The 12,891-nt window shown below is 42.8% G+C and overlaps 1 protein-coding gene across 3 annotated transcripts in view; it reads right to left on the bottom strand.

The window, feature by feature from the left end:
* The window catches only part of PREX2 (phosphatidylinositol-3,4,5-trisphosphate dependent Rac exchange factor 2), a 291,844-nt gene extending 281,099 nt beyond the window's left edge, over positions 1–10,745 (bottom strand). Inside the window, exon 1 of one of the 3 annotated variants that reach the window (XR_006336296.1) lies at positions 10,252–10,743. Coding sequence is in view for 2 of the 3 variants with exons in the window: in XM_043879148.1 (XP_043735083.1) it covers positions 10,252–10,392 (141 nt within the window). In the remaining variant the exon portion in view is untranslated. Of the gene's footprint in view, positions 1–10,251 lie in introns of all 3 variants that reach the window. The other 2 variants (XM_043879148.1, XM_043879147.1) reach the window with 2 other exon arrangements.
* Positions 10,746–12,891: the final 2,146 nt, after the last annotated feature.

Here is a 12,891-nt window from a genome sequence, read left to right as displayed (position 1 = left end):
GAGTTATTAAAATAATCTTTGAATGTGTGGCGTGGGACTAACATTTAGATGAAATAATGTCTTTTCATAGCTCTTCCCCTAGTTCTACTGACAGAAATAAAACTTTGGAATAGGAGATGTCATTTTTGGAATCCTATGTTTCTTTCTTTGGGGCAATAGTCTCAAATAAGAAAAAACTAGAATCCAAGGGAGCAAGAAACCAAGGCCAAGTTGAGACATTACAAGGCATCAAAGGAAAACAGTGTTTCTTGCACAACCGCTGAAAATGTGTCACCGTCTATAAAGCTTCTCCTCCTGGCAAGAAGACAACTTAAATAGATAATTAAAATCACAAAAGTGGCAAAGCAAAGTCAAACAGAGATATCAACCCTTATTTGACTTTCTCAGAGAAATGAAGCTTTGACATGAATTAAAATACTTACCCATTCATATTCTACATTGCTAGATTTTTGCTATAAACCCAGAAAATAGTTTCATATCAGTATGCTAAATTTAACCAGCTGGGGTCATTTCTTAAGTATTATACCATTTAACCTTTTCAAATGAAGGGCCTGTCTTTTCATGGAAAATATGTATTTAGAACATAATGTCCTTGGCTTAGATATCCTCCAATGAAATAGGTCTTTTTTTGTACACTATACTTAGCTATATGGCAAAGCTAGAATTTTAAAAAAAATTATTCAAGGATTCAAAGTCTGAAATCATCCACAGTAACTAAAAGTGTTTAAGTATCAGAACTTTAACTTAAGATATCAATTGTCTTAAAAACTGCAATCAAAGAACTCATGGACCAAATGCAATAGTTCATGAGAATGGGGAAAAATTAGAAAACAAAGTTTTTATTAGATGTGTCAAGATTTGAATGATTATGCTCAAAACTACTGGTAAAGTGACCCAACCACACTTTCAAGAAAAGAAACATTTACTAAGTTGAGAATAATAAAAATGCATATATTATGAAAAACAAATATTATAAATAAGATTTTAAATACTTAATAAAAACAATTATCTTTAGGTCAAATCAATTATACCTAAAACTCAAGCATAACAATTTAATTTGGTATTAAATTACATATGAAAATATAATGCCAGGTATAGAGTAAAAAGGGCTTCCCGGGTGGCACTAGTGGTAAAGAATCCACCTACCAATGCAGGAGACTTAAGAGTCTTCGGTTCAATCCCTGGATCAGGAAGATCCCCTGGAGTTGGAAAGGGCAACCCACTCCAGTATTCTTGCCTGGAGAATCCCAGGGACAGAGGAGCCTGGAAGGCTAGAGTCCATGGGGTCGCAAAGAGTTGGACATGACTGAAGAGACTTAGCATGCACACATGCAGAGTTAAAAAAAAAAAAAAAAAAAAACACTCAAAAGACAAGTACTGGGGATAATATGTAATCTGACAAAAATGTTGTCAGGTAAACCAGCGTTTCTTTTTTAAAAGTGTGGGCAATGATTGCAATGTGCGTTAAATGTAATGCATAAATTGTACATCATTTATATCATGATTTTAAAAAATGATTATATCATTATTTTCAAGATTTGAACCTACTCGTAATAGATTTAATAATAAATTAAGACAAGCTACTTCCCTCTTCTGACTTCTAAATTTGTATGTTGCATTTTAAAAAGTCACACTTAACCTACAGAAGTTGATTTAAATTTTAGGCCAGCCCTGTGACACAGTATCGACTATGTTTTCCAGATATTCAAGGAGGCATAAAGAGGCTATCTATATAAGTTGCCAACATTACACTGTTTGTACATGTCAGTACCAAGACTTTAACCAAGGTTATTGGGCCTCTAAACCCATGGTCTGTACCACACACTTCACCCCACTGACCCCATGCGGGAGGCAGAGCTGCTGGCGAGTGGTCACAGAGAGATGCAAAGGGTGTGACCCAGCAGTTCCGGAATTTTATTTTATTATTTTATTTTTTTATTTTTTTTAATATTTTCAATATTTATTAACTAGCTGAATTTCACTTTTTGTGAATTGTCTATAACCTTTTTTCATTTTTTTTTTTTTTTGGTCATACATTGATATGAATCAGCCATAGATTTACACTTATTCCCCATCCCGATCCCCCCTCCCACCTCCCTCTCCACCCGATTCCTCTGGGTCTTCCCAGCGCACCAGGCCCGAGCACTTGTCTCATGCATCCCACCTGGGCTGGTGATCTGTTTCACCATAGATAGTATACATGCTGTTCTTTTGAAACATCCCACCCTCACCTTCTCCCACAGAGTTCAAAAGTCTGTTCTGTATTTCTGTGTCTCTTTTTCTGTTTTGCATATAGGGTTATCGTTACCATCTTTCTAAATTCCATATATATGTGTTAGTATGCTGTAATGTTCTTTATCTTTCTGGCTTACTTCACTCTGTATAAAAACATGCAAGAGTTAAAAAAGTTTAGACTCTGTCATGACGTTTTGCTGTGGGTATGTTCCATGGCAGGATGGTTCGGAAAATTTTGACAAGTGCCTTCCTTGCCTCCCAGCTCCATGGTGGCTCTTGATTTACCAAGCGATGCATTTGACTTCGACAATGCTCTGCTGAAGCTGCTTTAGTTCCTTTTATCTATCATCTCCATCTCCTCAGCTATACTCATCTCCCTCAAACATCCCTAGACATCCCTTAATGTTTATAACCTGTTTCTCTCCTTGCATTTACTACCAGCCTCCTTGAATAGCTTTTCCATCCATCTTCATCTCCTCGGCTTCCAGTCAGGTCATGTCTTCCAACTCCTTCTTAAGCTTCTGCTCATGCATGTTCCTGAAGCCAAAACTTCAGTGACGTTCTAATTGCCAAATCCAGCTGTCTCTTCAGTCTTCACACGACCTACTTCTGTAAAGCTCTGAGAGTTGAAAGGAACCTTTCTTCTGGGAACTAGATCTTTCCTTGGCTTTCAAGAGATCACTTGACCCCAGTTCTTTGTTTCAACCCTTGACAACTCAATCCAAGTTACCAGGGCACTGTACATCCTATTACATCCTACATCCTATTCTTGGTTAGGATGTTTTCTTCCTTGAATTGCTTCCCCTTTGTCATCTCATCTACCTGATGGCTTCAACATACATAATTAGTTACCTTCTCCATCTCTGATCTCCACATTCTAATCTTCAAAAATTATAGCAGACTTTGAACTCAGCAAGTTGAAAACAAAATTCACTTTTCTCCTCCCCACGCTGTTCTGCCCCTTGCACTTCAAGTTAATGCCTCTCCCCACTCTGTCTTCAAACTAGAAACCATTCTAATATTATATTGTCCATTCTACTTAAGCTTCCACCTCTGAGTGAACATAAATGTTAGTGGTTCTACCCAAGAAATGTCTCTTGTGTTTTGATGTTTTATGGTTTGATTTTTTTTTTTTTTTTAGAGTTTTGTTTGGGTTTAGTTTTTTTTATCTTCATCATTGTTTCTACCTTAGATCAGACATTCCACCGTTCTTACCTGGACCAGTGAAATGTTTGAAACTCCTAACAGGTAACTAGACTTCAATCTTCGTTCCTCAACTCTGCTGATAGAATTCTCTTGCTAAGAAACAAAGCTAATCTCAATAAAGCCTACTCATATCAATGTTATCAAATTATAATACAGCATAATCATGCAAATGAAGCCTTAAGACTAAAGACACATCCCTCTCCACATCCCCCTAGACAGTAAGTCAGTTCTGGTCACATGATTAACACTCCAAATATCAGAACTATGCAAGAGCCCCATTTAATTCATGGTATGTTTCCTACTGTAATTACGGTAAATAGTCACGACAGCTTAAGCGCTACTTCCTGACGCCATCCTCAAGAATACACCTTCAGGCTAACGACTCGAAAAAAAGAACCCAGTCAAGCCAGCCCGGGAGTAGGGTCCAGCCAGGAGGATCAACAGGAGCTGTCTTAAGGTTTAGGATGAAAATAGGGCAGGGTCTGCAGACCTGGAGAGCAAGATCACTTTGGTAGGAGCAGAAACCTGTGTTACACAAGCTAGACTATGTTTATGTTTTGTGTCGTTTCCGGGATTACTGGTCTGTGCACTCCCTCAGTAAACAGTAACAACTTTTGGAAGTTTATAAACTGTCCCAGATTAAGAGGAGCAAGAAAACACCTTCTCTGCATTCTTGTGTGAACAGCCAAAGAAGCAGCGTAAGCTAAAGGCCAATGTGTTAGTCGCTCAGTCGTGTCCGACTCTACGACCCCATGGACGGTAGCCCGCCAGGCTCCTCTGTCCATGGGATTCTCCAGGCAAGAATACTGGAGTGGGCTGTCATTTCCTTCTCTGGGAGATCCTCCCTACCCAGGGGTCGACCCCAGGTCTCCCAGATGGCAGGCAGATTCTTTACCATCTGAGGACCAGGGGAGCCAGAGGGCCAGGGAGGTGGCAGAAATAAAGAACAAGAGGAAGGAGTCCCAAGGCCAAATTCAAAGACATAGATTCAGGGAATCTTGGCCTGGCAACTTCTTCCCACAAGTGACCCCTCCCCACTGCCAACCTTGGAGGCCCTGGACTTATTATCAACAAGGGAGCAAGCCCCACACAACTGACTTCTCACTGTCTTTAACTGAAGTCATAATTTTATGGAACCCTTCTCAAACCGGTCTGAACATACCTCATCTCTTCCCAATACTCAATAAGCATACAGGACTTCTTATCCCCATTAGTTAAGACTCTTCAGCACTAGAGCATGCCAAGCCACGCCAGCAGCACCCGCTGCCTGCCATACCACGGTTAGCCTCAATGTGTTTTACTAATTCAGGATGGATACATTTCTTCCAAGTCTGGCGCGTTCCTCCTCATCCTTCAGGAGCCAGCTCTGTTATCACCTCTTACCCACCCTTCCCCTGACCCCAGGCTGAGGGAACCCCTTGTGCCTACCTGCCTTACTACTTGGCTTGGCTTACTTGGCTTACTACTCTACCACTTCAGCTCCCAGATGGCACTGTGATTACCTGAATACTGAGGGTTCAGCCTGCAATATATAATGCTGAGGGGCACACAGGTCCACGCAAAACACAAGCCTATGCATTATTATGTAATGAACCAATTTATCTTCACCTCAAAATGCTGCATCATGACTGAGACCCATTCAAACCATTTTGTTTGCCTTTGCTTCATCTGTCTATTTGTTTTCTTGAGTACCTGCTGTTTACAAAGCACCACGATGAGCTCAAGTAAAGCATACAGAGGAAGTAAAGGTGCCATCTCTGCTCTCTCCGGGTTTCCCACCCAGATGAGGGGTTTTTCTAACTGCTTTAGCAAAAACACAAATCAGAGGACAGTGGGGCCACATGAGGAGGTGCCAGGGTGGAGAGCCTAAAGCCACACAATTCAACTCCCTGGATCCTCTCCAAGGGCTCCTGAAGCCCAACCCCAGAAGCCTGGAGCTCTCAGGAGCACCATGTGAAAGAGCCAAGGGCTTTCCAGGTGGTGCAGTGGTAAAGTATCCGCCTGCCAATGCAGGAGATGCAAGAGACGCAGGTTCGATCCTGGTTTGGAAAGATCCCCTGGAGGAGGAAATGGCAGCCCACTCTTGTATTCTTGCCTGGAAAATTCCATGGACAGAGGAGCCTGGCAGGCTACAGTCCATTGGGTTGCAAGGAGTAGGACACAAATGGGCACAAGAGATTCACGTATAATAAGCCAAATCGGATGAGAAACACACAGTTGCTCAGTATAAACTGTAAGGCACCACACTAACTCTGACTGTTGTTACATAGACTGCAACCTGTCACTGTCTTAAAGTCAAGATTACCAGGGGAAGGACCAAACTGACCAAAGGGAAACACAGAGAAAGAGGAAGCAGAGACTCAGACACAGAAAAAAGGCAGAGGAGAACATAACAGACACACAAATCAGATACTCACCTTGACCAAAATCTGAGGCTCTGTATAGCAATGAGAGACAGGACTCAGATTCTGGGGTATCTGAGGGGAAAGCCTGGACAGGTAACAAATTTCAGAATCTTTTGTTTATGAAAAGATATACAGCTGAACTCAGAGTCTGTGTCTTAATGTTCCAACAATGGGAAATAACTGTGCTTTCTGATTAGCCAGGTACAATCCCAGTATACATCTGCTTCCCTGTGTAATTATTAATAGCAGGCCCCTGCGTCCTCACAAGTGTCCCAGTTTAAACAAAAATTATACGATCACCCTGCCTCAATGCCACCTGCCACAGTGAAACGTATTGACACGATTTTCCAGGCCCAGTGCAAAATTCAAACGTGAGGCCTTTTATTCAAAAGGAAAGAAAAAAAAAAAGTGCTATTAAGGATACTGAAGGGTTTCCCTAGTTGCTCAGTGGTAAAGAATCCACCTGCTAATGAAGGAAACTGGGGTCATGCCTGGCCCCGGAAGATCCCACATGCCGTAGAGCAACTAAGCCCCTGGGCCACAACTGTTGAGCCTGTGCTCGAGAGCCCAGAAGTCACAACTACTGAAGCCTCTGTGCCCTGGAGCCCATGCTCTGCAACAAGAGAAGCCACCGCAGTGAGAAGCCCTCACACCGCAACTAGAGAGTAGCCTCCACTCTCTGAAAATAGAGAAAAGCCCAAGCAGCAACAAACACCCATAAACAAATAAATAAATAAATTTTTAAAGTTTTATTGAAGTCTGAAGCTGTATTTTTTTCTTTCGTGTATCTGTTCCGCTCACATCCCATCGTCCCACTGGATTTCACGTGCAAAGCACAACGTCCAAGATAAAATTAGTAAGAATTTCAAGACATTGATGGCACAGCATCAAACTAAGCTTGAGGTCCTTCAGACTTGGCAGCCCTGTGTGACCGTATAAGACACACCCTTGAAATCGACCCTGGTCTGTCCTTTCTCCAGGAAACCAGTTACAACCTACTATTGTCCAGACTCTGGACATCAAACACTGGATATTAGGTCTATAAAAGCATTTTCTTCTAGAAATGTTTTAGAGTATTCCTAATGAAGCCTAGACTTTCATTTCCCAAGCAAAACAAGAACAGAAGTTTAAACAAATTGTCACTCTCTACCATTTTACCTAAGATCTAAAAATAATCAATTCCAATAATATAATCTATCCAAGGACCCAAATGAAAATTTAGACTGCAATGGATTTAAATAACACTGCTACAATGTCCTTAATACCTTGATACCTGATTTAAATAGTTTCACTTTTAAATGCAGACACTACATTTTTAACTTAAAGCTTCTTGTTACATAATACATATGTGCCTGAGTGAAACCTAACTTCCACCATCTATACAGACCAAATGGGAAAAAAACTCAGGAATTTAGGGATGATTGAGGAACTGTCCTTAAAAGTGGGGCAGGAGGTTTAGAAGACAAATTCAGTAATTCATCCATTCATTCGTGCAGTAAGCATTTATTGAGCACTTACGATGTCACAAGTACCGCACAAAAGTCTAGGGAAACAGAGGTGAGTAAAATGTGGCCCTGTCCTCAAGAAGCTTGCATTCTAGAAGAATGAGCCAAAGCTAGTCAGATACCTGCCCAAGCTTGTTCTGGCTCCATGGAAGAAGTGACTACAGAGAAGAGTGGGTACTGAACAGTGAGCACTCTAGCCCAGGCAAGATGGAGGGACGGAGTCATGAAAGTTTTACTGAAGGTGATGAAGAGTCTTGAAAGCCTAGTAGGAAGCCAGCAGGTTGCTAAGGGTTAGGGAGGAGCAGAACAAGAAGACTGAAGCAACCCATGGGAAGAGGGCACCCCTCAAATGACAGCAGCAAGCTTCAAGTTCAGAGCCTTGTTCAGACAAGAAGTGTGTGCCTGGGTGGCTACTGGAGAGAAGGTGCATATAGATCATACAGACTGATAAAACCGGCAGATGAAAAAGGCAATGTTCACGGACTATCTGGGGGTGGGAAGAAGTGTTGGTGGGGAAGGTGGGGGAGGGGGGAGGTGCTCTGTCCTTAAAAGGCCAAGGGTGGGAAAGAAAAAGAGAAACCATCTTATTAAAAAAAGTTTCCCCTCAGGCTATATGATCACTTAATCCAGAGAAATAACACAATTTGCTTGCTCCTTTATGGCTGTGTAAGTAAAAATATGTTCTCAGGAAAACTAAAAATATGTTTTTCATCTCTGTAATAAAGATCAGAATTACCCTCACCCATGCTGATGGGCTGAAGTTTTGACAGAAATCAAAAACAATGACTAATGAACAAATATTTAAATTTGAATTGGAAATTCATTAGCAAATGTTTGCAACAAATTTACCACTGCACTTATTTAATACTACAGCTATTTAAAGATAAAAAAAAAACTTCTTTTGTCTGTATTTCTGACCATTCCCTAAGGATGGATTCCTAGAACAGGAATTACCAGGCCAAAGGGTTTGAATATTTTTAAAGCTCTTGGTGTGTATCAGTTAGGATAAAATTAAAACTAGATTGGCTAACCAACTGAAGGTAACCACATAAAACAGATGACGAATTAAACGCTGCTACAAATAATACCCCCCCAAAAAATCTAATGATCTATTATAGGTAGATCTTAAATTTTCAATGTTTATAAAACCAAAAGGAAGCCAGAGTAGACTTCTGTTTAGGCAGACTTTCGGGCCAATTAGTGCTGGTGTGTGTGTGAACATGTACATGAAAACAGCAAATAAAGAAAAGGAAAAGTGGAAGAGTTCATGATTTATAAATGAGATAAAAATAATGAATCATAAAATGATCGACTAACAGTAAAATGCAATCTATTTTATACCTCCCATAATTTCTTACCTAACTCTACATAGAATTATATTATCATTTTAAGTAATCAGGTGTTAAGACTAGAGGAAAAACTGTTATTTTAAATAAAAATCAACACATTGGTTTTTAAGGTAGGTTACGTTAGCTATTTTTGTAAACTAGGAGTGTTTTGCTCAATACTATTCCCCTATACCTCCAGAAAGACGTTCCTAAGGCAACTTGAAAAGTTACTCAGATTCTTCGAAAGTCAAAGAACTTGTTCACCAACAAAGTTTCATGAAAGTCAAATCTGAAGCTGTGAAAAATCAAGTTTGCTTTAAAAACATTCTTTTTCGACAATGACGCATGGAAGTGTACAAAAATCCTACTTATCACCAATTACCAGTATATTTGCAAATATCCACACTTTTCCAAAGAATATGGCCCCTGGAGGCTCAAGTATATCGATTTTAATTTGAGAAGTGAACCAGAAGCCAGGCAGTGCGTCTCACCCCAAGAACTGAATTTCCACTATCACGATCAGCAGATAGTGTACCTCTCTCAGAACACTGCGCGGGAAGTTTGGCCTTTGCAGACCAAGGGGAATGGAATAGGGTGGTGGAAAGAGGAGGTTAGAAGATTGAGGGAGATTTTCGCAAAGGCTAAAGGTCCTCTGTGTCTGAATGATGCTCTCCTGCGCGTTTCAGTGGAGAGGAGCCTACCCTCAAATTCTGTGTCTCTGCAGCAGCGAACAGAGAAATATTCAGCTTCTGAATGATGTCTAAGAAGTTTCTTTCACTGAGTTTTGCCCCTCCTGGCTCTAAAATGAATGAAACATTTTCAGAGCACACACTTCCAATGAGTCAAGCTGAAACTCCGAAACAAAGTTCCTGCCAGTTTCAAGAAATCCTGAAGTCGCTGGATGGGAGATTTATTACACCGCTTCCCTGGGCTCAGTGCGAACAGGGGACCCAAGAGCTGAACCCACGGGGGTGGGGATTTAAACCCCGGGTTGGGGGGTGGAGGGAGGAGACAGGAGGACTAGGATGGCGGTGAGCAGTTCCTGTGGCTTTAATATCCCACAGCTGCTGGAGATCATAACCCCGCTGCTTTCTGTGCGCGCCCCCGCCCCGCCCCCCCAAAGATTATTATAACTAAAGAGACTTCACTGCCGTGTGTCCTGAATAATGAACTCAAGTTCCATAAGAATCAAGGATTAAAAACAAACAAAAACTAAATGTACATGAACGGAGCAGCTAGACTTGAATCACCTAGCCAAGCGTCTTCAAAGGAAATCCAAACCGCCACCCCCCCGCCCCCCGCCCCAGAGAGGAAGAGAAGGGGGGAAAAAATCACAACGCACTCGAGCAGACCAGGGAGTGGGTAGAGGTGAGAGAGGGGAGACAGAGCAGCAGAGATTCCCCGAACAAGAACCTTCTCCCACGCGAGCTAACTTTCGGCCCCGGCGCGTCTGGAGGCATGCAGCATCCCCCCGCCGGGGGCCCCAGCGTGGGCGCGCACACTGGGGCGCCCGCGACGCCCGGACGGGTACCCAGGTGCCCACAGACAATGCCGCCCGCGCGCGCCGCTCACCGACACCAGGAACTCCAGCGTGCCCACGTAGTCGCGCTCGGTCTTCTGCAGCTCGCTGAGCACGCACACGCGCAGCCGGAGCTGCTTCTCCAGGTCCCGGGCGCTCTCGGCGCGCCCGTCCCCGCGACCCTCGTCGCTCATGGTGGGCGCCCGGCCGCGCGCCCGCCGCTGCCCCGGGTCCCGCGCGCCCGCCGGGGAAAGTGGCCGCCTCCGCCGGGTCCGCTGTGGGACGGGCGACTTTACGTGCGGCGGAGAGGCGGGGGGCGCGGGGAGAAGGAGGGGGCGCCGGGCGCGGGAGGCAGGGGGAGCTCAACAGAGGCCGCTCCCGGGGGGCCCGGGGACCTGCGCGCCGCGCCCCGCGCGGCTCTGGCCTCACACGGCCCGGGCTGGAGGGGAGGCGGCTCCGGCAGCCCTGGCGGTGACTTGGACATTAATCAAATGCTTTGTATCCATGTGACTCCGACCCTTTACCCTTCGCCAAATCTCAGGAAAAAGGAAGCACAACCCTGGGGAAGTGTGTTGCGTGCCAGCTAACTAAACACACACACGCGCTCACACACACACACACACGCACACACACAGTCAGCACTGGAGATGGAACTCATTGGAGATTCCCAAACCCAGGAGGACGGACTCCAAGACACAGCTCGAGGGTTTGCTCCCCTGACTCGCGCCTATTGTTTAGCGTTAATGTGTTTTGTACAAATCCTGAAAGCAAAGAAACAAGTCCCCACGGTTACATAACTGGATGGGAACAAAAACAACCGTGGTATTGACCCTCCGGTCTTTGAAAAGAAACACATTGATGGGGGTTTTATTCAGGCACAAAACAGGTTTGCTTTCAACTACCCCGCCCCAACCCCCAACCGAGACTATTTCACCAGGCGGATACCCTCTTGCCTGCACTGGGGAAGTTAATTAACATAATAAATGAAGACGCTACGGGAAAGTGACAGCTTGGCCCATACAATAAACTCCAGATACAATAAGTATCGTCCTGGCACCGTAGTGTTTTGGAGGGAGAGCTTTTGCATGTCTATAACTCTTTTTCAACGTGAGGAGAGAATGTAAATTCAACCAGAGGCAAGAATATTTGTGCCAGTTTTGTTTCTGAGTTGCTATGATTTATGACAGTGTCACTAATTGAAAAGACAAAGCTGTTATTGACTGCTCATCAAAAGATATACAGACATAGTTACAGATCCATAAATGTAGGTACAGATGTAGACATAGGTTCTTAGGATTTGAAAATGGACAGAACCACAGAGCCTGTCCTGATTTTAATGTTTCTGTTTATTGCCTTTTCTCATTTAGAACCAGAGCCAGGTCCTAATGAGCAATTAATTTAACAAGCAACCAAACAATCCATATGTATTTTTGGTCTTCATACTATCCATGTACATCTTTTAGAGTCATTTTTTCCCACTTTGAACAACTTTAAACAGTTCACCCTAGTGATATTTAAATAAACCACGGAGCAAATGGTTTTGATGCAAGAAAGTGGCACGTTCATCTGTTCCAACAGTTGAAAGCATTAACGAAACAAAAAATTAAGATATCTTTCCCATTTTTTAATGTAATTATTTACGTTTAAATAATCATGTTTCCAGATGATATCTTTTCATAGCATGGTTTGTGATAAATCACTATACCCTTCTGTAATGAAATCTAGAGGGATTGTACTTTTCTTATACTAAGGGCACAGTTTTTGTTTTTGTTTTTTTTTCACAGTTTTTGAATGATATATGAGGAGCTGATGGATAAGATGCAATTTTCCTCTTTCTTTTGCACACGGCTGTTTAGAGCAGAGGACAAGTAAGTAAATATCTTCACACCCTATGGCAGAAGAACAAAGGACCAGGCACATTAAAGAGCAGACCCCACAGTGCCTGGTAAACAATAAACAAAAGGAACAGAGCGGAAGACTTAGGAAACACACACCCCATAATGAATGGGAAAATCAAATAGGATTGAACCTTTTCACAATGTACTCCAAGCAGCAAGGAATGAATGCATTTCCTCCTCCCCCAGTCAGGAGCCTTCTCTAACGTAAAAAGTAAGTAAATAAATCATGCTTTCCATCAGGTGTTTGTCTAGATAAAATAATATTTCGTTCTTACCGACTGTCCCCAATTGAAGAACTGTGTATGCAATTTTCTTCCATCAGAAAAGGTCTGTACAAAACCCACAAAAGAATGTGTTGAAAAAAAGGCAATGGAATCTAGCAAGGAAACAGTTGTTTAAATGTGCAGATTCGGATTTCTCTCAGAAGTGCTCATGTAGAAATTAAGATACTAATAGTTTCTGTTCACTCCGCAACATCATTCATAATTAATGAACAGCTTCAGGACACCACGTAGTGCCTTCTGCCAGGCACCTCCGTCTTCTGTAGCCCTGGCTGGAGTTCTTAATTCCTCATCAAAGACTTAAGAGCATAAGAAAACAGAGTTGGAGTATCTGGAAACCTTCACTTTGATGGTAAATAAGGTCTTTTACAAACTCTGAATGTGTTGTATCCTTCCCCGCTTCCTCTATTGAAACTCTGGGCACTGTTTGCCAGGAAAAGAAGAGAACAACCAAGATGATGGGCAGGGTCCAGCTTTTCCCCAAAATACTAATGAGGTTGAAGCATACCATAAA

Source organism: Cervus elaphus, chromosome 21 (assembly GCF_910594005.1).
Source record: "Cervus elaphus chromosome 21, mCerEla1.1, whole genome shotgun sequence".
In the NCBI taxonomy this organism is placed as follows: Eukaryota; Metazoa; Chordata; class Mammalia; order Artiodactyla; family Cervidae; genus Cervus; species Cervus elaphus.
The sequence above is the reverse complement of the archived record's forward strand: the minus strand, read 5'-3'. Positions and strand labels throughout refer to the sequence as shown.